This window comes from Bos javanicus, chromosome 4, assembly GCF_032452875.1.
Source record: "Bos javanicus breed banteng chromosome 4, ARS-OSU_banteng_1.0, whole genome shotgun sequence".
In the NCBI taxonomy this organism is placed as follows: Eukaryota; Metazoa; Chordata; class Mammalia; order Artiodactyla; family Bovidae; genus Bos; species Bos javanicus.
Window position 1 is genome coordinate 51,222,711 of NC_083871.1, and position 22,851 is coordinate 51,245,561.

At 40.4% G+C, this 22,851-nt stretch overlaps 1 protein-coding gene and 1 non-coding gene across 4 annotated transcripts in view; both read left to right on the plus strand.

The window, feature by feature from the left end:
- The window catches only part of CTTNBP2 (cortactin binding protein 2), a 170,232-nt gene that overhangs the window by 92,829 nt on the left and 54,552 nt on the right, over positions 1–22,851 (plus strand). For all 3 annotated transcript variants that reach the window (XR_009735897.1, XM_061414021.1, XM_061414022.1), the window contains 5 exons: positions 255–458; positions 1,878–1,977; positions 4,210–4,360; positions 9,977–10,228; positions 20,225–20,342. Coding sequence is in view for 2 of the 3 variants with exons in the window: in XM_061414021.1 (XP_061270005.1) it covers positions 255–458; positions 1,878–1,977; positions 4,210–4,360; positions 9,977–10,228; positions 20,225–20,342 (825 nt within the window). In the remaining variant the exon portion in view is untranslated. The remainder of the gene's footprint in view (positions 1–254; positions 459–1,877; positions 1,978–4,209; positions 4,361–9,976; positions 10,229–20,224; positions 20,343–22,851) is intronic.
- Positions 12,605–12,676, plus strand: TRNAW-CCA (transfer RNA tryptophan (anticodon CCA)). Its single transcript has one exon. It is a non-coding gene; the product is annotated as a tRNA-Trp (tRNA).

A 22,851-nucleotide genomic window follows, 5' to 3' on the forward strand; every position in this document is an offset into this window, starting at 1 on the left:
ATCTGTACAAGACTGACAACTAAAAATAATTTGTCACTATGTATATTAATTTAACTAGCAACAGATATAAGATTGAAATAACAGTACAGATGTATGCTAAAGTAAATATTAACAGATTGGTCATATTAGAAACCACTTAATCCTCTAGGGGTACGTGTTCATGTGTCTGTGTGTGTGTAATTTGGAAAGGAATGGTTAATATCTGTCTCTTATCCTTGCTCCTACTCTCTAACTAGGGTCACTTTAACCCACAGGCTGGTCACCCTCCCTAACCCCTTTGCTAATGAGTGGTGGTCCTGCCCCCCTGGCTGGCAGGCCCACCCTTCTTCAGCAAGCTGCTGCCCAGGGAAATGTCACTTTATTATCAATGCTGCTTAATGAAGAAGGACTGGACATTAATTACTCCTGTGAAGATGGCCATTCTGCCTTGTATTCTGCTGCTAAGAATGGACATACAGGTAAAGATGGTACCTTCTTACTTCACTGTATCACCCTCTTGCAAAAGGATGATGAGTTAAAAGCACTGTAGCCATTATTATGAGCAAAATTATTATTTCACATTTTCTCTTCCAGGTGAAATAAAAAACTTTTTTTTTATATGATTTAAAGTTTTGTAAACATTTAAAAATCCAATTTGGACAGTTCAGTAACAATGTAAAATTTTGCAGCTAGCAAAAAGTTGTCTTTGTTTTATGCACAGTAAAATGTATTGTGTGCCTAGAAGTTTGGGGTCTAGTAACTGTAAAACACATTTTGAATAAAGCCCCCATCTGTGATCGCTTTGGCCAGGACAAAATAGCCCTAATTTTTCTCTTAGAAATGGCTGATGCCTGTGAAAGTAAAGCCGTAGGGCTTTAGCATATGCTGCAGTGAGGGAAAGTTTTAGTAGTTAGGAAAGATCAGGGGTCTGAAATTGTTCTGTAGTTAGAACCAATTTATAGTTATTTGAATTTTTTAAGAGAACTGAGAGGTTGTGCAACTATACACGACATATTGATGAAGTTGGGGAATTAATCTTGTTCCTTAAAAAGCAAATCTTATAGTCAAATATACTAAAACATAACAATAGTGCAAGTAAAGACATGATCTGATGGCAAATGCAAAGTTAGATAGTAGGCATATATAAGCCATGTGATCCTTGATGAATTCACATAATGTGGCTTTCTTGGAAGTTTCAGAGCTTCAGTGTGTTCCAGTGGGCTGCATAGAAGATTCTAGGGAACTACAGTATGAGAACTCATTATTTTAAAACTGTTTTGGAGTACTTCTTCCAAAGTACAGTAGGAATTTCCTCTAATATAGAGAAATGCAGTCTAGTAAATAACATGTGGAACATAGGTCTAAGTGGTATTCATGCTTGAGTCTGGTGACTTTCTAGAGGTTCTCCTTAATATTCATTCAGGGAGTTAAGTCTAAGATGACCACAACATGAAAGCATTTTAATGATTAAATTAAACACCAGAAAGTAAGATTTAACTATTTAAATACCAAGAATGGTATTTCAGTTTAGTCAAAGAATTTTATTTTCCATCCAGTAACATTTTTTTCTGGGATTGTCTCATGGAAAAACCTGGTAAAACATTCTCTGACATACGACTCTCCTTCCACTCATCAGTCACTCTTCCCCCGGGCGCCCCCCAAAAATGAAAGAAACCTTGTCTTAGTTTATGAGTCTGGGGTATATGATCCTGGGGGAAAGAGGCTTCTTTTCCTTCATAATAGCCTGTGGAATCTTATATCGACCCTGAAAGAAATGTCAGATGAGCTGTGCATGAGAGAGGTCCCTTGGGGTTAGTATCTGTCTACAGCCTGTATAGAATTTGGCTCATGGTGAATCTAAGTGGGAAATTAAAATGGCTTTCTATTAAAATCCATAGACTGTGTGAGATTGCTGCTGAATGCAGAAGCCCAAGTCAATGCTGCTGATAAAAATGGCTTCACACCCTTGTGTGCTGCAGCTGCTCAGGGACATTTCAAGTAAGTGATGCTCTTAATCCCTTTTTTTCCCTCTCATGAAAAGAGCCTCTTTATGATTTGCACATATATTTTAGTTCTGGCTGAATGTGTAAACTAGTACTTAAGATCCTTTGGCAAGTAAATTCAACTAAACATCTTTGAGAATTTAAATGCAAAGGAGGATCCTAAATTTGCTCTTCTTAATAATAGATAGTTGTATATTGGGAAGTGAAGAAGAGGAATATGCTGTTTCCAAACCTCGTGTGAATGAACTTGCTTCCGAAGAGGAAGATTATTTTTAGCCTATCAACATAAAGTCATCCCTCCTGTCTGTGGGGGATTGGTTCCAGGACCACCCACAGATGCCACAATGCGAGAATACTCTGAGTCTGTTATATAAAATGCTGCAGTATTTACATATAATTTACGCACATCCCCCTGTACACTTTAAATCATCTCTGGTTACTTATAATACCTAATACAATGTAAATGCTATGTAAATAGCTGCGAGCATGTGGCAAATTCAGGTTTTGCTTTTTGTAACTTCCTAGGATTTTTTTTCCAAGTATTTTCCATCTGGGGTTGGTTGAACTCACAAATGTGAAACCTGCACATACGGACAGTCAACTGTGTATGTGGTTATGTAATGGATTGTTACACACTTCATTGTTCACTATTTTCCACCACCTCAACACACACACACGTTATTTATTATTATAAATTGTTCGAGTATGCACCTTGCTTTATCATTTTTAAAAAAAATTGAAGCAGGAACTTACATGCTTAAAGAAGTTAGAGCACAAAATCAAAAAGAGCCTGTAATTAGAATATACATAAGTTTAGCAGTGATTTCTTCAGTTGCTTAAATAAGTCAGTTGAATAGAGAGATAACTTTTTGTAATCAAGTGATATTTTAATAATATTGATAGAATATAGCTAAATTGCTTTCTTTGCCTGTGCTGAAATGGTAGTCTGCGGAGGATGAAAGCTGTTTTCAACTTTTAACTCTTACTATCCGGACAGAAATGTTTCATTAACAAACATTAATTAGCATTAAGCAATTAACAAATCTCAGAATTCTTGACATAAGGTTTTTCAGTTTCACACTGCTGTCATTCTTTTGTAAATATGAATTTTTAAAAGTTCAAAATGCATCCTTAATATATGTATTACTTTTTTTCTGCATGTTGAACATATATCTCATCACTCTGAATTTATTATTGCTGATCAGAACTATTGATTTTGCTGCCGCCTTTTTGCATGTATTCTGAGTCCTCCAGGAAAGATTCTTCTTCTGGACTATCCTTTGCCTTTCCTGCCAGTAGGCAATCTGTAGGGCTACTTGCTTGGATAGTGTAGCAGTCATGGGAATGGAGGCACGGATGGATTTGCAAAAAGGGAGAACCCCGGGGAAAGGCAGGGAGACTTGGTTAATTTAAATGTATATGAGATACACATCAATATGTAACTTATTTTTTCTAACGTATAAACAAATAGAATGTTGCCAGAGGAAGCCAAGAGAAAGCTTGCCTCTGAGCAAAAACCCAAAGATGTTCATTGCTTCTTCATTGGGTTATGATTTATTCCTCTTTTCTAAATTTATTCTCATCTAATTTTGCAAACTGTAGTCAGTTCCTAAGTGCCATGAAGTCTTGAATTCACCTCATTGCTGTCCTTCCTGATTCTCGGGGCAATGTATTTCTGCTGAACTGTGTCTTTTTTCCTTGTAAACTAGCCCCATTGCAGGGGGGCAAAACAGCCTTTGCTGCCTTTTCTCCCCCAAATGGCCCTTTCCTCCGTCTCCCTGCCTTTTATAGTGGAGGCACATGGTGCCCTGCTGTCTGCGCTATTTATAATTATTTTCTCAAGTGAAAATCTCAGAATGACTCAGCAGCCTGACTCTTTTCCAGGTTCAAACTATTTTGAACCACAAATAATATATATGTCAAGCACAGTTAAACATATTCCAAGGACTCTACTTTTATAGGTTGTTTACAGAGAAGTGTCAAAGCTTGATCAAAGCTGTTGTTTTAAATTTTCATGGGAGTAATTAAAATATCTTCCAGCCTTCTTAAAATAGTATCTATATAATAAGACCAGTAATAATTGAGATTATATATATATAATAATTCATGTAATAAATAAAGATGCAGAATTCCTCTAGCAGTATTTGCTTTTTTTAATATCTTGGTCAGGTGGTACTTCAGACGTCAAACCGAGTTTGTATATAATTAATCATACTGTTGTGTTTAGGTGTGTAGAATTATTAATTGCATATGATGCTAATATTAATCATGCTGCTGATGGAGGACAGACACCTCTATACCTGGCCTGTAAAAATGGAAATAAAGAATGTATTAAACTCTTGTTGGAAGCTGGAACTGACCGAAGTGTAAAAACCAGAGTGAGTACCTGTATTTTGTATTTTGTCCTCTAATTACAATATGTCTCCAAACTCTGCAGTTCAAAAAATAAAATAAGTTAAAATACAGGTTGCTTTGTTTTGTTTAAAGTTTTGTTTTGCTTTGAATATGTTGGATCCTCATGGTCTGACCTCTGTTTATCTGATTATTCAAAGCTTGTTAGTTAGCCTTTCTTTTTAGAGGTAGTCGGTGTAGTACCAGGGACTTGTAAGCCATCGACAAAGGTCAGCTGTCATTCATTGAGTTGTCGTCATCATCCACAGTAGTGCTCACTTGTAATGTGTATAAACAGGAAGCAGATTTGTGGCAGGACAGTGCCCATTGGCAGGACTTAGAGGAAGGTTATTTGTGCTCACTATTCCTCACAGAGCTGACTTTTGTTTTTGCTGAGATTATGCAGCGTCTCACAGAGTTCAAGGTCATTGTTTAATTTGCCTCAGAACTTGAAGCACTGTGTGTGGAAGTCCAGTATGGAACCTAATAGGTTGAAGTAGCTTTGACTCCGTCCCACACAGTCCTGCTGCCTGCTGTACAGGGTGCACAGGTGAAGCCGGATTTAGAAATTGAAGAAATGTAGAGTCTGATTCACAAGAACAGTCCTTTGATACGACTTCTGCCTCAGCACACAAAAATGCATTTGAAACAAGTTCCTCCATTCGCCCTCCCAAGTTGGCCTTTATCATCCTATCATGATAGACTTGAAGACCAAGAATCAGCCCTTCACACCCTAACATGCATTTCTTCAGTGGGGGCCCATCTAAGGGCTGGCAGGTTTATGGGACCCACTCTTCACTGGGCTCAGGAATTTTTTTCCTGCAGTTTCCCAGGAGGTTAAAAGTATAATAATTACCACCCTATAGCATATTCATGATGAATGACAAGTGTAGACATCTTAATTGCCAAAGATTATCTGAACCTTGGATTTCTTCTGTTAATAGAGAATTAACTATACTGTGCATCCATTTCACAGGAATCACCCTTAAAATTTTCTAGGATAGAAAGGTATATTGTATATTTTAAGGTCACTCTTAGATACTGGATTTTCTTAAGTTTTCAAAAGTAAACTCACAAATAATAGTATAATAGGAATGTAATATAAGCTAGGTATAGACATTTTCCATTGAGTCCTAGGGCTAGAGCTTTTTTTCTTTACTTTCTATTTATTTTTTGAAAATCTGAGAAAATAGTCCAGTGTTACTCTTATTCATGTTGTTTTATATATTTAAGAAATCTGTGGTACTACACATACTTACGGAGGAGGCAATGGCACCCCACTCCAGTACTCTTGCCTGGAGAATCCCATGGATGGAGGAGCCTGGTGGGCTGCAGTCCATGGGGTCACTAAGAGTCAGACACGACTGAGCGACTTCAGTTTCACTTTTCACTTTCATGCACTGGAGAAGGAAATGGCAACCCACTCCAGTGTTCTTGCTTGGACAATCCCAGGGACGGGGGAGCCTGGTGGGCTTCCGTCTGTGGGGTCGCACAGAGTCGGACACGACTGAGGTGACTTAGCAGCAGCAGCAGCACACATACTTATTGTAAAATTCTACCTTATATATGAAAAAGGAATGAATTTTACATCAATATCTGAAAGAAAAGTAAGTAGTGCAACATAAAAATTGAAGTCACATCCTGTAAGTTAGAGAACACAGAAATCCATGCTCTCAAACTAATTGTCGATGAACTGAATGAAATCTTTAGAAGTACAGAGGCTCCAAAGTACAGAGATAAACAGCATAATTGATAAAGGACCTTAAGGGAATAATTAATTATTTCTCACAATTTTTAATAAGAAATCAAAGGGGAATGAAGGATTTTAAGTTTTTCTGAAATGATTACGTGGCCTTTGTAATATAAGGAAGGTCAAGAGCACTTACACTCTATTGCCTGATTAAGGCTGATTCCCAAGGACAGGTATCCACAGCCCAGCAAAGAACAAGCTATGAAACACTTTGCCTGCGTGGGATATTCCCAGGGACTATGTGATGTTCCAGCTACTGCCAGCCATGGTCTTGCCTTAGCCAAGTTGATTCTGATGATGTGAAGTACAGAACCAGAGAAAAAGCCACAACATTCAGGAAGAGCTTTAGCAAATGATCAGATGACTCAGTCTAAATGTAGATTGTTACCATTTATTGTCTCTTTTCCTCTCTGTCTTCTACCCCATTATTTTTTTTTTTTGAAGTGTACTATCAATTCAATTCAGTCCAGTTCAGTCACTCAGTCGTGTCTGACTCTTTGTGACTCCATGGACTGCAGCTTGCCAGGCTCACCTGTCCATTACCAACTCCTGGAGCTTACTCAGACTCACGTCCATCGAGTCGGTGATGCCATCCAACCATCTCATCCTCTGTCATCCCCTTCTCCTCCCAACTTCAGTCTTTCCCAGCGAGTCAGTCCTTTGCATCAGGTGGCCAAAGTATTGGAGTTTCCAGCATCAGTCCTTCCAATGAATATTCAGGACGGATTTCCTTTAGGATGGACTGGTTTGATCTACTTGCAGACAAAGGGACTCTCAAGAGTCTTCTCCAGCACCACAGTTCAAAAGCATCAGTTCTATTCATTGGAAAAAATTTAGTGTAGCAGTATGAAATACCAAATGAAAAAAAAAAAATAGGCTAGAGGGAAAATAAAACCAAAATACATATCACAGAAATAATCATCAATTCTTTTATGATAGTCTTAAAAATCTAATGAAGATGGATACCTGAGTAGAAGGCAGACATCTCTCTATATAAAAATGAGAGACTACAGAGGTTTGTGACATTGTACAGCAGACAGGGATCAAGACCATCCCCATGGAAAAGAAATGCAAAAAAGCAAAATGGCTGTCTGGGGAGGCCTTACAAATAGTTGTGAATAGAAGAGAAGCGAAAAGCAAAGGAGAAAAGGAAAGATACAAGCATCTGAATGCAGAGTTCCAAAGAACAGCAAGAAAAGAAAGCCTTCCTCAGTGATCAATGCAAAGAAATAGAGGAAAACAACAGAATGGGAAAGACTACAGATCTCTTCAAGAAAATTAGAGAGACCAAGGGAACATTTCATGCAAAGATGGGCTCAATAAAGGACAGAAATGGTATGGACCTAACAGAAGCAGAAGATGTTAAGAAGAGGTGGCAAGAATACACAGAAGAACTGTACAAAAAAGATCTTCATGACCCAGATAATTACGATGGTGATCTCACCTAGAGCCAGACATCCTGGAATGTGAAGTCAAGTGGGCCTTAGAAAGCATCACTACGAACAAAGCTAGTGGAGGTGATGGAATTCCAGTTGAGCTATTTCAAATCCTGAAAGATGATGCTGTGAAAGTGCTGCACTTAATATGCCAGCACATTTGGAAAACTCAGCAGTGGCCACAGGACTGGAAAAGGTCAGTTTCCATTCCAATCCCAAAGAAAGGCAATGCCAAAGAATGCTCAAACTACCGCACAATTGCACTCATCTCACACGCTAGTAAAGTAATGCTCAAAATTCTCCAAGCCAGGCTTCAGCAATACGTGAACCGTGAACTTCCAGATGTTCAAGCTGGTTTTAGAAAAGGCAGAGGGACCAGAGATCAAATTGCCAATATCTGCTGGATCATGGAAAAAGCAAGAGAGTTCCAGAAAAACATCTATTTCTGCTTTATTGACTATGCCGAAGCCTTTGACTGTGTGGATCACAATCAACTGTGGAAAATTCTGAAAGAGATGGGGATATCAGACCTCTTGAGAAATCTGTATGCAGGTCAGGAAGCAACAGTTAGAACTGGACATGGAACAACAGACTGGTTCCAAATAGAAAAAGGAGTATGTCAAGGCTGTATATTGTCACCCTGCTTATTTAACTTCTATGCAGAGTACATCATGAGAAACCCTAGACTGGAAGAAACACAAGCTGGAATCAAGATTGCCGGGAGAAATATCAATAATCAAAAGTCTCAGATATGCAGATGATACCACCCTTATGGCAGAAAGTGAAGAGGAACTAAAAAGCCTCTTGATGAAAGTGAAAATGGAGAGTGAAAAAGTTGGCTTAAAGCTCAACATTCAGAAAACGAAGATCATGGCATGTGGTCCCATCACTTCATGGGAAATAGATGGGGAAACAGTGAAAACAGTGTCAGACTTTATTTTGGGGGGCTCCAAAATCACTGCAGATGGTGACTGCAGCCATGAAATTAAAAGACGCTTACTCCTTGGAAGGAAAGTTATGACCAACCTAGATAGCATATTCAAAAGCAGAGACATTACTTTGCCAACAAAAGTCTGTCTAGTCAAGGCTATGGTTTTTCCTGTGGTCATGTATGGATGTGAGAGTTGGACTGTGAAGAAGGCTGAGCGCTGAAGACTTGATGCTTTTGAACTGTGGTGTTGGAGAAGACTCTTGAGAGTCCCTTGGACTACAAGGAGATCCAACCAGTCCATTCTGAAGGAGATCAGCCCTGGGATTTCTTTGGAGGGAATGATGCTGAAGCTGAAACTCCAGTACTTTGGCCACCTCATGCGAAGAGTTGACTCATTGGAAAAGACTCTGGGAGGGATTGGGGGCGGGAGGAGAAGGGGACGACAGAGGATGAGATGGCTGGATGGCATCACTGACTCGATGGACGTGAGTCTGGGTGAACTCCGGGAGTTGGTGATGGACAGGGAGACCTGGCGTGCTACGATTCATGGGGTCGCAAGAGTCGGACACGACTGAGCGACTGAACTGAACTGAACAGAGGGGATCAAGATTTTCCTTAGAATAGAGTTTGTCAAACTTCAGTGCATCAGAGTTGCCCAGACGGCTGGTAAAACAGAATGCAGGGCCCCACCCCTTGAGATTTCTGATTCAGTAGTCTGGGATGAGGCTCAACAATTTACATTTCTAACAAGTTCACAGTTGGTGCTGATGGTGCTGATCAGGGAACCACACTTTGAGAACTGCTACCCTAAAAAAAAAAAAAAATTCTGAGTCTGTTCTAACAACCAGCTAAATGGATGATTGGGGCTTCAAAGTAATATGTTCTAGAGAATGGGCCCAATATTTTAGTTGGAACAGTTTCTAAGCTTGCATTTACCAGTGTCCATCTGCAATCCCAGAGAGGCCCATAGAGACCGATAGATAAAGTTATTTGACTTTGTTTTTCCTTTATGTCTGCCTTTTCCATATTATCTAGAATCTTTCCTTCTGGAATCAGCGGCATAAAATTTTAAGATGACTAGAATTAGCACACTTCCCTATAAGTAGAGTTGGCTTATTATACTTGGATATAAATTTTTAAAAATGTGTATGCTGAAGTTCATTCTTTCATAATATTAAGTTGAGATTTTGTTTTACCATATATAATGCATATTTACCAGGCTGGGTATTACTAACTCACTCCAAATGGTTGAGTGTTAAGAAGAAACTCTTACAAAATAGCAGACATGAGTCAGAGCTATGGAAAAAGCACTAATTGACAGAGGTCTGAGAGAACCTAGCTCATCGATGATATTCAGGATTGGAATGCCTGCTTTTCCTGTCTCAGTGGTCCATGGCCAAGAATATTTAGATGTGAACTTTAAATAACACTGCTCTCAACATTCATGTTGTAATCAACTCTTTCCCCCTGGTTGTTTTATTTTCAGGATGGCTGGACACCAATTCATGCAGCCGTGGACACTGGTAATGTGGACAGCCTCAAGCTTCTTATGTACCACAGAGCCCCAGCCCATGGAAACAAGTTGCAGGAGGAGCCCGGGTTGGCCATCTTAGACTTGGATCAAGAAGAAGAGCATCATGAAGGCATATCCAAGCCTGTTGTTCCTGCAGACCTCATCAACCACGCTGACAGTGAAGGCTGGACTGCTGCCCATATTGCTGCTTCAAAGGGTTTTAAGGTGTGTCTGGTAGCAGCTGGCCTCATTATACAGTTGTAATTTGGTGAGTGGCAAAGTTGGCTGCTGTTGGCTGAGTGTATTTTGCTTGACTAATTGGAGACTGAGCAGCACTATTTTTGGAAATGATCAGCTTCCAGTAAGAACCCACTACATTTTTTGTCCAGCAGATATTTACCATCAAGCGTATATGAGATGTCATAAAAATCAGTTTGGAGTTTGTTAACAAATGTGGGAATAATTCCAGACATTTTATCTCATTAAAATTAGGAAGAGAAATTGGATATTGATTGAGGCCTCAAGATTGTTTGAGTTAGTACCAAGGCCATGCAATAATTTTGAGGGAGAACCAGGATTCAGGTACACATGTTCTGTACTCTCAACTCCCTCACTATGCACTCTCTGTGCTGTCTCATGATTCATAAGAGAGAGTTCTAGATTTCACTCATTAGAGAAAGATTGTGATTATTTTTTTTTGAAGACACGACTCTTTTCTTTATTGAACTATTACATTGATAAGAATCTATCATAATGTGATTATTAAAGAAATAACATGACATAGGAAGCCATCCATTCATGCTTCTTTTTCCATTTAAATCACTTTAGCAATATTGCTTTAACAATGAAAAGCTATCAGGAAGCTGGGTGCAAGGCATTATGGAAGCTAACATTTGTAGGAATCATTTATGTGATTAGGTAACTCCTAGTTCAGTGGCAGGAGTGCAAAATACAAGACAAGCATAGGATAAGAGAAGCACAGAAAATTTAAAACAAGGATAGTAGACATGTATTTGAAACAATACAAAAATGTAAATTCTTATTTTTTGCAAGACAGAATGCATGTATTTCAGGGAGCAGAGCTGTGGAATATTAGGCTCAGAAATGACTCATTCTGGAGGAGATAGAAATGATTTTGGCCTTGCAGGCTGGGTTACATTTGTCACCCATCACTGGGAGAGGAGAGTAGTTCAGATGCAGGGAACAGTAGGAATGGTATGGAAGTAGAGAGGCTCCAGTTGAGCTATGAAGAGTGGTGAGAAGACAAGACTAGGAGTTTCATAGTATGGCACAGGCCTTCGGTGATGCACTGAGTTTTATTTACTAGACAGAGTAAAACTGTTGAAAAGTTTGTACAAAGGAACAAAAGAATCATCTCTATAGTTTAAATTGCTTGATTGAGCAATGACATTTAGAAGATTTGGGATTATGAGAATGTTGATGGCAGGGAGAGAGACTAGGTGAAAGATGATGAGACTGGTAGAAATCATAAGAGAGGTCACAGAGTAGAAATGTCCAAGAACTGCAGACAGATTAGACGCATTGAATGAATGGGATGAATAGAAGGATCATAGTTACGTTCCCAGAAAGAGGAAAGAAGAGGTGTTGTTGTGATCCAGCAGATAGAATGTGGGTTTAGGCATGCTGAATTTAATGCTGGGACGTGTTCATCCAGATGGAGATATCTGGAAATAGCTAGAAATGTGCATTTGGAGCTCCTGGTTGGTAACTTCCTGTGTTATGATCTAGAGCAGAAGCTGTTCATCTTGGACTTGGGTGTTTTTGAAACAAGTGAGAAGCAGGAATGAGTCAGTCCAGTGTGGAGGTATTGCTTGGTAGTAGTAGTTTACTCCCGATTATCCTTTAAAAAAAAAAAAAAAAAAAAACCTACAGTAATTATATGAGCTTGATATTTGTGTATTGATTTGAATGGAATGCAATGACATTTGACATAAAAGTACTTGGAAGGCAAAGATGGGAAATATGAAAGGCTTAAATTTGAATAGGCATAAGTAATCTAGGACAGTGAATCTCATTTGATGGAGAAAATGTGTGTTGCAGTGGTGGTTTTTTACTTACCTCCCTCTTCTAGAAAATCTCAGAGTATAATGTGAAAGGTTACTGACAATGGTAGGCTGTTCATACGCTCAACCTGAAGGCAAGAAAAAAAGAATATGAAACCTGAGCATCACTGAGAGGAGCTCTCCCTCCAGGTTGAGTAACCCTTTAGGGTGGGGGCTTATGGTGCCACTCAGCTCCTCCTTTATGAACTCCTCATTAGGCTTGGTGGTTTCATGGCTGAAGATGGTATCTTCATGGATTCCCAGGCCCTTGGCAACGTGGATGCTCTGTCAAGGGAAATAGAATTTCTCATGTCTAATATGACTCTTCCAATAGTCTCTTATTTTAAGAATTTAAGATAAATTTTGAATAAGAAGAGAGATTTTAGAAAGTAAGCATGGCTGACAACATTGACACACTGCAAAGAAAAATAATAGATTAAAATAACAGGCTTTTTTTTTTTTTTTTTGCCCTGGAGTAGATACTTTGTCTTCCAGGCTTACTTCTTCATTACAATTAGGACATTTAAACTATGGAACTTCCCTGGTGGCTCAGAGGTTAAAGCGTCTGCCTCCAATGCGGAAGACCCGGGTTCGATTCCTGGGTCGGGAAGATCCCCTGGAGAAGGAAATGGTAACCCACTCCAGTACTCTTGCCTGGAGAATCCCATGGACGGAGAAGCCTGGTAGGCTATGGTCCACGAGGTCGCAAAGAGTCAGACACGACTGAACGACTTCACTTCATTTCAAACTATGGAGAGATGAATAGACATTGGGAATGAAGACCAGATTGCCTGGTTTCATTACTCTTCACACGATACCACTCAGCCTGCCTTCCTAGTCATGGGTATTGGAAGATATTTTTGCATCCTTTGCCTAATACAGTGTTTATGTCGTGGCTGAGATAGTTGTCCAGAGAGGTAATCTATTCACAACTAAGTTGCTAAGAGTAGTTTTCAGAAAAAATACATTACAATCCTGAGTTAATCATTGTGTGGGTGAAGAGATTCTACACTGACCACAGTAGGGCTTAAAAGATGTATGTTTTTTTTTTTTCTACCATAGCATACATGTGTCCGATCTACATAAGGTAGTAGCGCATTGTTACCCAAGAATATCACTTCAGTTTCCACATGTTTCTCAACTGACAAATGTGGGATTTTGGAGCTTGAAGACACATAGCTCATCTATTCCAACCCCCTTGCCTTGCAGATGAAAAAGTTTCAGTTTTGGGAAATCGCATAACTAATTCCCCAAAGTCAATTCATAGAAGATCAGGTTCCTCAGTCAGTCCTTTTTCCACTTAGTTCTTGGTCTTTTTCCCAATGACTAAGCAATTTATAATCACCATTTGGTCTTTGGTAACCAGCGTAGCTCTCTCTAAAGCTGGTCTGTGACTACTGCACGGCCGAACTCGTCACTGAGGATAAACTTGTTTTCATCACTCAGTGTGCGTAGATAGAAGAATTTCTTAGTGAAACTCTGTGTTCTGTCATGAGAACTTTGACACATCAAGTTCCTGCAGCAGAAATAGATTAGGGAGAGTATCTGGATTTGAGCATCTGGTTGTCAAAGCTCTCATACAACAGATTCTTAATTTGAGGGACTCTGCATGTTGTAAGTCCAGGAGTAGATTATAACTCTAGCTTACATATTGCCAAAGGCGGAAGCTACCTATCACTCCTGTTCTTACTCAGTCTTTCTGGGTTGTTTAACATGTTGATTCTAATGCAGACCACTCCTTGGCTTCCACAACACTGCCCCTTCCTTGCTTCCCTTCTGAATTTGATGATCAGGCTTTTTCTTTGTTTTTTTTCTGTTTTTTCTTTTTTAACCCTAGGAAACTCCCAAGCCATCCTAGCTGCCTAGTCCTATTTTTAAGAATTTATCCAGTCTTTCAACTTCAACTGTGGCTTCTACAGTAACTCTTCCCAAGCCCAGATCTCCCACCTGGCTTTTTACCTGCTTTCCAGTCATTTATTTTGCACCATCCTAGAGGTCATCCCTAAGCAGGCCCGTGGTCCTCTGGTCAGGCAGTGGTCCTCTTGTTGCCATCTTTATGCTGTTCTCGCATTGTTCTGGGATTGTAGACTGACTGATGCCTTTTTAGCTCTTAACCAGGTGAATCCCAGGCATTTCCTCCCACATTCTAGCATCCGCCCTAAATGGATGGTCTGCATGAGGTGTGTATCTTAAGTGCAGAGGCCCACATAGAGCCCTACAATGTAGATTTTCTCTCCCTAGGTCATGCCTACAAGGAAGAAAAAAAATGATAGGAGTCCTTAAAATTCTTTCTTGTCACAGAGAGTTGGGTACCTGGCTAGAAAAGACAAAGACAGGATAATTTGTGAGGTTGGACCAAATCTTTGGGACTAGATGCTAATCATGGTAAATAGAAATCCAGTCTTTGGAGTCTTTTATTTTTTGTGCTTTTGATTCTCCTTGACTATTTTCCCCTTAATTTTTATAAGATTATTTTTGAAAAGGCCAGATTGACTCAACTGTGTGTAGACAAAGGAAAGGCTCTTTTTTAAAACCTCATTCCAGAATGTCCAGTGCAGAGCGTTGCACACTTGCTTAATTTAACCACCAGTGACTCACTGACAGGATCCTAAAGGATTCTCACATAAACTTGGCCAACCAGAGTTGTGCTCCCACCCCTCACTGAAGAGCTGCACTTCCAGTGTTTTCCAGTGTTTTCCACTGACACCTTTCATGGATCTAATTTGACCCTTTTTCTGCTCTCACTCTATACTTTCCCCCTTGAATGATCTTACTGGTCCCCAGAATATAATCTGTAGAGGTTCCAAAATCTTCTCTCTAGCCACTTATTCACATCGTCAGTCCTTTCAGGAAGATCCTGTGTAGGAAGCCCACGATTTACAGGGCATCTCCTTGATAGCCCAGTTGGCCCAATACAGCCCTTGTGGATGCCCATCATCCCAATGGAACCATTAACAGTGCCCCCTTTTACTCCTAAAAGTGTCTTAGTTCAGACAGATGTACGGTAACCCTATTGATGGCCATTGCTATCTATCTATCGTGGTGATGGTGGTGTTTAGTCACTCAGTTGTGTCCAGCTCTTTGTGACCCCATGGACTGTAGCCCGCCAGGCTCCTCTGTCCATGGGATTTCCCAGGCAAGAATATTGGAGTGGGTTGCCATTTCCTTCTCCAGGGGATCTTCCTGACCAGGGATTGAACCCATATCTCCTGCAAGTCTCATGCATTGCAGGTTGCTTCTTTACTGCTGAGCCATCCAGGAAGCCCTACTGATGGCCATATTCGCATTTATTTCCACCAAACAGCTCCATGAGGATGTGTCCCCAGACTTCTGTGTTTATAATGCATCTCTGTTCCTCCTCTCTTAATCCAGTAACATCATCTGACATTTGTGTCTCTTGCTCCATCTTCCTAAGTTACTGAGTTCAAATGATGGATACAATTCTAGATTTTATTCCTTTATAAATGAGTGCATGAACAAAGAGGAGGCTGTGTTTTTAAACACATTCCAGGATGTCCCTCTGGGAGCCCTCATCACAGGCTGTCTGAACTTGCATAGGCTGCTGTGGTCTCCCCATCTCCAGTCTCACCACCTCCTTTATGCTGCTTTGAGAGGGACCTTTCTAGTTGGTCGTGTATTTTACCCCTCATCTTTCCAAGGATAACTGATCTTTCTGTCACTTCGAAGATGAGTGCCAGCCCTGTACGTGACAGTCAGGTCCCTTCCAGCTCTGGCCTCAGCCTCTTTGCACCAGCACACTCCTGGCTCCTTCTCCCCTGTGCTCTCTGCTCGAATCCTGCAGACATCCTGTGCTGTCTCCTCTCCCTGCCTTTGCATCTGCTGTTCCCATTACCCCAAATGGCCCCTTCTGTCCTGACCCCTCCCTGCCTGGAAAACATCTCAGCTTAGGTCTTGGCTTCCAGGAGTTCATTGCTCCCAGGGTACCTCTTCACACTTCACTTAGGGAGCTTGTTCTTTACTGGAATTATTTATATACCCGCTTCCCTCTCCACTGCCTCCAAAAAAATCACTTTCATCATTGTATATATTGTGCTCAGCAGCCTCTGGCCCACGGGTACTAAACGTTTGTTGAATCAAGGAGTAAATGAGTAAATTTTATGACAGTTCTCTCTTAACCGGTCTCCTTCCTGTCACTTTGTTTTTCAGTATGTCTTCCAAACTCACTAGTTGGTTTTCAGAACTGAGTTGATCACGGCACTTGTCTACCCAGACGTATCCTTCTGTCTCCTGCAAAGAGTCATGCTCCCTCACCCTCAGCCCTTCCTGGCTAACTCCAGCCACCTTCGTCTCCCCCCTAAATCTCTGCTTCCTCAGCTGTTGTTACCCATCGTGTTGTTTCTCCATCTCCCCTGCTCTGCCCAGCAGTGGGCACAGCCACATCCCAAGGTTGTTCCTGACGTGGGTGCTGGACCTCACCTGTGCATTTGCGGACTGAATTCCCTCCCACTCCCTCTGCCCAAGCTCAGTGTCTCAGGTTTCCTGCCCTGAGCTGGATCTTATCTCTAGCTCTTTGGACGTGAGTGTTCTTCTTAGTCTACCTGGCACTGGTACCTTTCTTCTCAGCTCTTAAAGGCCACTGACAGAGGTGGTTCATTGACCCTAAACATCCCTTCTCCCCTCTTCTACAATAACAAACCTCTCAGAGTTCAGCCCCAAATAAAGACTACATTTTCCAGCTTCCTGGAAGATGACCATGGCTGCCTACCTAAGTTCTGGCAATTGGGATGTGAGTGAAAATAGAAGCCGAAACCAAAGCCCACTGTCTTTTAAAGTTTCTGCTCGCTAGAGACATGTATCTATGTTGTGGTTAATAGCACTTTAACTTAGACTTAGTCATCTGGACTACTTGCTCTACATCCCTTGGAATAGTCTGCCCAGTTTAGGTCCCCTGAGAATCCGTGTCCAGAAACAGCAGTTGGCATCACAGCATTTGTTCTCTTCGCTCAGATCCCACCCATCAGTGAGAGAGCTTAGATGTTTTTCTCTACCTTTCCCGCTTCTTCTTCTGCTGAGTAAAACTTTGCCCCTCACTTCCATAGGCCCCCTTTCCTGCATGTTTTCCTCATGACTCTTGACAACATGTCATGTTTCTGCCGGAGAAACAGAACTGTTACCTTATTCATCGTCACAACCCTGGGGTCTTGACACAGCTCCTGGCATGCAGGTGCTTAGTTCCTATTTCATAACGTTGTGAGGTTTGATGAGCACTAAATACACATGCAGTCTTGTAACGGTGCCTGGCGCTTAGCATGTGCTTGAATAGTTTTTGTAGCTGCTGTTGTTAAGTGTCGGTTAGGTAAAGTTCTCATCTTCTTTGTGTTCCCCATGGAGCTCAGCAGAGTGCTGGGAAACTCACAGTTGTGGCCCCATTTGGATATGCCTTATCCTGCTGTCTTTCTGACATTCTGTGCTTCCTTATAGAGAAAGCCACTGCTTAGATTATTGCCTACTGATCTGCCTGACTATAATAATTATACACAACCCACCTTATAGGTGGACTTGAATCTTGCAAATTTTGGTTGCATCTTTTATCATTTCTGTTTCTAATTTGAACTAACATCACCTAGAATTGTGACATTTGTTGATGTGCTATAATTCCTCACCACTTACTTGAATACTTGGGCTGTTTTCTAATTAGTGATGATTATGTTGATTGTAACAAATACAGCAAGCTAATAAATATTGAGAGTGTTCTATGTGCCAAGAATATAAATTACTAGCTTTTCATTTAAATCACCTAACAACCTTTTGAAATATAGATATATGAGACACAGATAAGGAAACTGAAGCAGAAAAATGTTAAATAATTTACCAAAAGTCAGATAAAAATCATTTATATTGGCAGGATAAGACACCAGGTCTGTTTTACCTCTAACCTGTTTTTGCTACAAGTACTAACTTGTGTAATAAATGTATTATTTCTGTCTCTTATCATCTGAGAATTCATGAAGTTTAGTGCTCAGATTTCATTCTGCTTGAATCTTTCATTTGAGTCAATTTCATTAACTCTCATGCATTTACTGATGTTGTACAAATTAGTAATATCAATGGGATAAAAACTATTATTTATTTATTTGGCTTAGTTTTTAGTTCATTTCTTAGCTTAGTGATTTTTTAAAACTTGAACCCCAGATCTATGAAAGCCAGACTTGATTGTTAGAGGAGATTCCTCCAGCCTCGACAGCAGCAGTGATAAACGCTGTCAGTTAATCCCTTTGCAGGCAAACAGATTTTCTTTATTCAAAGGTCCTCTGGCTCAGCTCCTCCATTTTGCAGGTACCGAGGCCTTGTCTCCCATCCCCTCAAGCATCCAAAAAGAGCCCCTATATTAAATCAGCACTGGCTTCCTTTTCATATTTCACTTACTTGGTGATCTCAGCTTACTCTTTTTCTTTCTGACCCTTATGCATTCCTTGTATTTCCTCGTGGACTATGATTGCATTTAAAATATGTTTAGGAGGCAATAGGAAGCAACTGGAACTCAGATATACTCCTGGGGGGAGTGGAGTTTGGTATAGCCACTTTTAAAATCTCTTTGCAGTATACACAGATACAGAATGTGTGCATACCCTGTGCCCCAGCAGACCGACTCTGTATGTATACCCAATAGAAATGTGTACCTGTGTCTGCCAAAGGACACGTATCAGAATGTCCATAGTAGAACCCAAATGCCCACCAACAAGAGTAGAGATGAACTGTGGTATATCCATGTGATACACAGTAATTTTAAAATAGGATGAATTGAATTATAACTATTCCTAATACATGTATGAATTTTATAGTATTATGGTGATTGAAAAGAAGCCAGATATAAAAGTGTACCTGTAATATGGTTCCATTTATATAAAACTCTTAAAACAGGCTAAGTGGACTTCCCATCTTAGAAATCATAATAGTAGCTGCCTTTGTGAGGAGAAAGGAGGGATTAGTGGTTGAGATGGAACATTAAGGGGGCTTCCAGAATACTCCTCCCACAAGTATGTTCACTTTGTGGTAATTCTGCAAGCTTCACACTTATTTATGTACTTTTCTACATAGATATTATGTATGTATTTTCCTTACATCAGTAAGGAAAACATGTTTTATAAAACACACAAAAAAGTATCTTACAGCAAGATTAGGGAAAGCTGTTCAGACTCCTAGTTTACTGTGTTGTCAAAAGTGAAAGTCTGCCCAAAGCCTGTGTGTGTGTGTGTGTGTGTGTGTAAGTGTGTGTGTACGTGTGTGTGTACGTGTAGGGAAGTGATGAAAAGAACAGTGCTTGTTTTGGTTGTTAGTTCCTTTTCATGGTTTCTGGTTTATTCCATTTTGTGCTTACTTTGATGGGAAATCAGGAGACAAATCAGGAAGTAATAGAAGTTGAAATAGCAGAGCTCCTTGATAAATATCCCAATGTAGTATCCTGCCATGCACTTACTTGAAAATGTTTGCATATATATATATTGTCTGTCTACCACTTTGAATCGAAAAACTTTGGAAAACCAAGACCTTTCACCTCAAAGGCTAGTGATACCTTTTGAGTGGAGACTCCCTGGAGCAATACAGAAGAAACTTAAAAAGCAAGGGCACGTAACTTCCATGTCTATTGAGAGTGTTTTTCTAAAACCTCAGTCAATATGGTATTTACATATAATTTTCAAATAAAAAATAAGACAACATAAGATCCAAAATATATTTGTGGTTACAAGGACTCTGGGACAGAATTTGAACTCTGCACTTTTATGACCAGGAAGACAATACCTGGTCTAGAAGACAATGCTGGGCATTCGGTTGTAGCAGAAGTCTTTTTGTATTTCCAGATTACCATAAAAGGATACTGTCTGCCCAAGTCTTTTTTCCTTAATGGCACTCTGCAAACTGAGTGATTAGTCAGCCAGTTTTTCTCTTGGAACCTAAGAGGCTGTTCTAAGAGCAGCAGTGTTTTGATCCTGTGAATCACATGTAAATGAAGCCCTCTTTGCTTTTTACTTGGAGACAGTGTTTAGATTAATCTGTATATTTGGGTTGTTGGAAAAGAAATAAGCTTTCTGATCGAGAATTCCTGATTGGCTTGCCACAGGTCGCTGAATCTTCCCTTGGAGTTTTCACTTGAGTTGATTCATTTGGACAGGAGGTAATGGAGTTCTTGTCTTCACAGAACTGCCTAGAAGTCTTGTGTAGGCACGGAGGGCTGGAGCCGGAAAGAAGAGATAAGTGTAATCGGACCGCACACGATGTTGCTACTGATGACTGCAAGCACCTGCTGGAGAATCTGAGTGAGTGCCTGTGCAGCTGCGCGGCTTGTCCTGCATCCACAATGCAGGGGCCTCTGGGACTGTGGGGAAGATGCTGATGCAGCTTCAGTTTTCTCATTCTCTTCTTAACTTCCATTCAACACTAGCTGCTATAGAAACACTGATTATAAATGGGATACTTTTATTTTTCCATGTAGAATGGCTTTTTACAGAATTACTGAAACAGTGCTAGCTCTTTCTAGTCTTTGACCTTGGACAATATTTAATAATCATTGCTTTTTTTCTTCTGACTTAGATTATCTTTCTAGACACGAGACTAGGAAGGTACAAAAAAAAAAAAAATCATGGCCAACTAGTTTGCTATTAGCTGTCTGTGTGAATGTAGGCAGGTCAGTTATCTCTCAATATCTGGTTGCCTGCCTGTCTAGGAAGATAACCTTTTGATTCCATTGTAGCTCTAAGAGTATATGCTTCTCAGCACATGCTGTGAAAGTTTCACTTGCGGGTGTGTGAATATGGAGTTCTCAGTTCATTTCAGTCGCTCAATTGTGTCCAGCTCTTTGTGACCCCATGAACTGTAGCATTCCATGCATCCCTGTCCATCACCAACTCCCGGAGTCCACCCAAACTCATGTCCATTGAGTCGGTGATGCCATCCAACCATCTCATCCTCTGTCGTCCCCTTCTCCTCCTGCCCTCAATCTTTCCCAACATCAGAGTCTTTTCAAATGAGTCAGCTCTTCCCATCAGGTGGCCAAAGTATTGGAGTTTCAGCTTCAACATCAGTCCTTCCAGTGAACACCCAGGACTGACCTCCTTTAGGATGGACTGGTTGGATTGCCTTGTAGTCCAAGGGACTCTCAAGAGTCTTCTCCAACAGCACAGTTCAAAAGCATCAATACTTCATCGCTCAGCTTTCTTTATACTCCAACTCTCACATCCATACATGACTATTGGAAAAACCATAGCCTTGACTAGACAGACCTTTGTTGGCAAAGTAATGTCTCTGCTTTTGAATATGCTATCTAGGTTGGTCATAACTTTCCTTCCAAGGAGGAAGCGTCTTTTAATTTCATGGCTGCAGTCACCATCTGCAGTGATTTTGGAGCCCCCCAAAAAATAAAGTCAGCCACTGTTTCCACTGTTTCCCCATCTATTTGCCATGAAGTGACGGGACCAGGTGCCATCTTAGTTTTCTGAATGTTGAGTTTGAAGACAACTTTTTCACTCTCCTCTTTCACTTTCATCAGGAGGCTTTTTTTTTTGCATCCAAGTACTGCATTTCAGACTCTCTTGTTGACCATGATGGCCACTCCATTTCTTCTGAGGGATTCCTGCCCACAGTAGTAGATATAATGGTCATCTGAGTTAAATTCACCCATTCCAGTCCATTTTAGTTCGCTGATTCCTAGAATGTCAACGTTCACTCTTGCCACCTCCTGTTTGACCACTTCCAGTTTGCTCTGATTCATGGACCATTCATAGGAACATTCTAGGTTCCTATGCAATAATGCTCTTTACAGCATTGTACCTTGCTTCTCTCACCAGTCATATCCACAACTGGGTGTTGTTTTTGCTTTGGCTCCATCCCTTCATTCTTTCTGAAGTTATTTCTCCACTGATCTTCAGTAGCATATTGGGCACCTACCGACCTGGAGTGCTAGATCAAATGAAATAGTCCGACCTCTTATGTCAGGATGATCACTCACCCCATCCAGTCAGCCAGCCCTCTCAGTAGTTGGTCTTGAGCCTACATTCTAACACTGAGACAGAAAATGAACAATAAACATAAGAAATGATTCATTATATAGTATGTGAGATGATAATATGTGCTACATAAAAGACCAAGAGTGATGGGGAGTGAGAGGGTAGGTTTCAATTTTTAAAATGATAGGCAGGTAGCCTCACCACTAAGACATCTGAGCAAACACTTGGAGGTGAGGAAGGGGTAGCTCTGAGACTCTCTCAGGTAAGAACTTTCCAGGCAGAGTGTCAAATGGACTGATGCCCTAACAAGTAGGAGCCTATCTGTGTGTTTGAGGAACGGCACTCAGGGCTGAATGACCGGGTTGGAATGAGTGAGGGAAGGAAATAGGAAGACAGGTCAAAGAATTTACAGGAGGGCAGGAGGGTGGAGCCATTTGGGGGACTTAAGGTAGCTATTTCAGTGTTTGAGCATAGGAGTGATGGGACCTGGTGTACATTTTTTTTTTAAGAATTTCTGTCCTTTTTTAAATTTAGGAACATTATAAGCAATCCTACCCTATTAAAAAAGATATTTGTTAGCTATTTCATGATAGAATTTGCTTTTATTGACTTAGACATAAGTGAGTTTCTAACTAATAAAACATTGTAAATCAACCATATTCCAAAAAAATTGCTTAAATGGTTACTAAGAAAAGATAAAATCAAAGGAATCTCATAATAATTGTAAAAGCGAATCCTGGCAATGTCCCTAATAAGAATGGTGTACATTATAACGGTGTCTCTAACTGCTTTGTCAACCATCAACTAGGAAGTCACAGGCCTA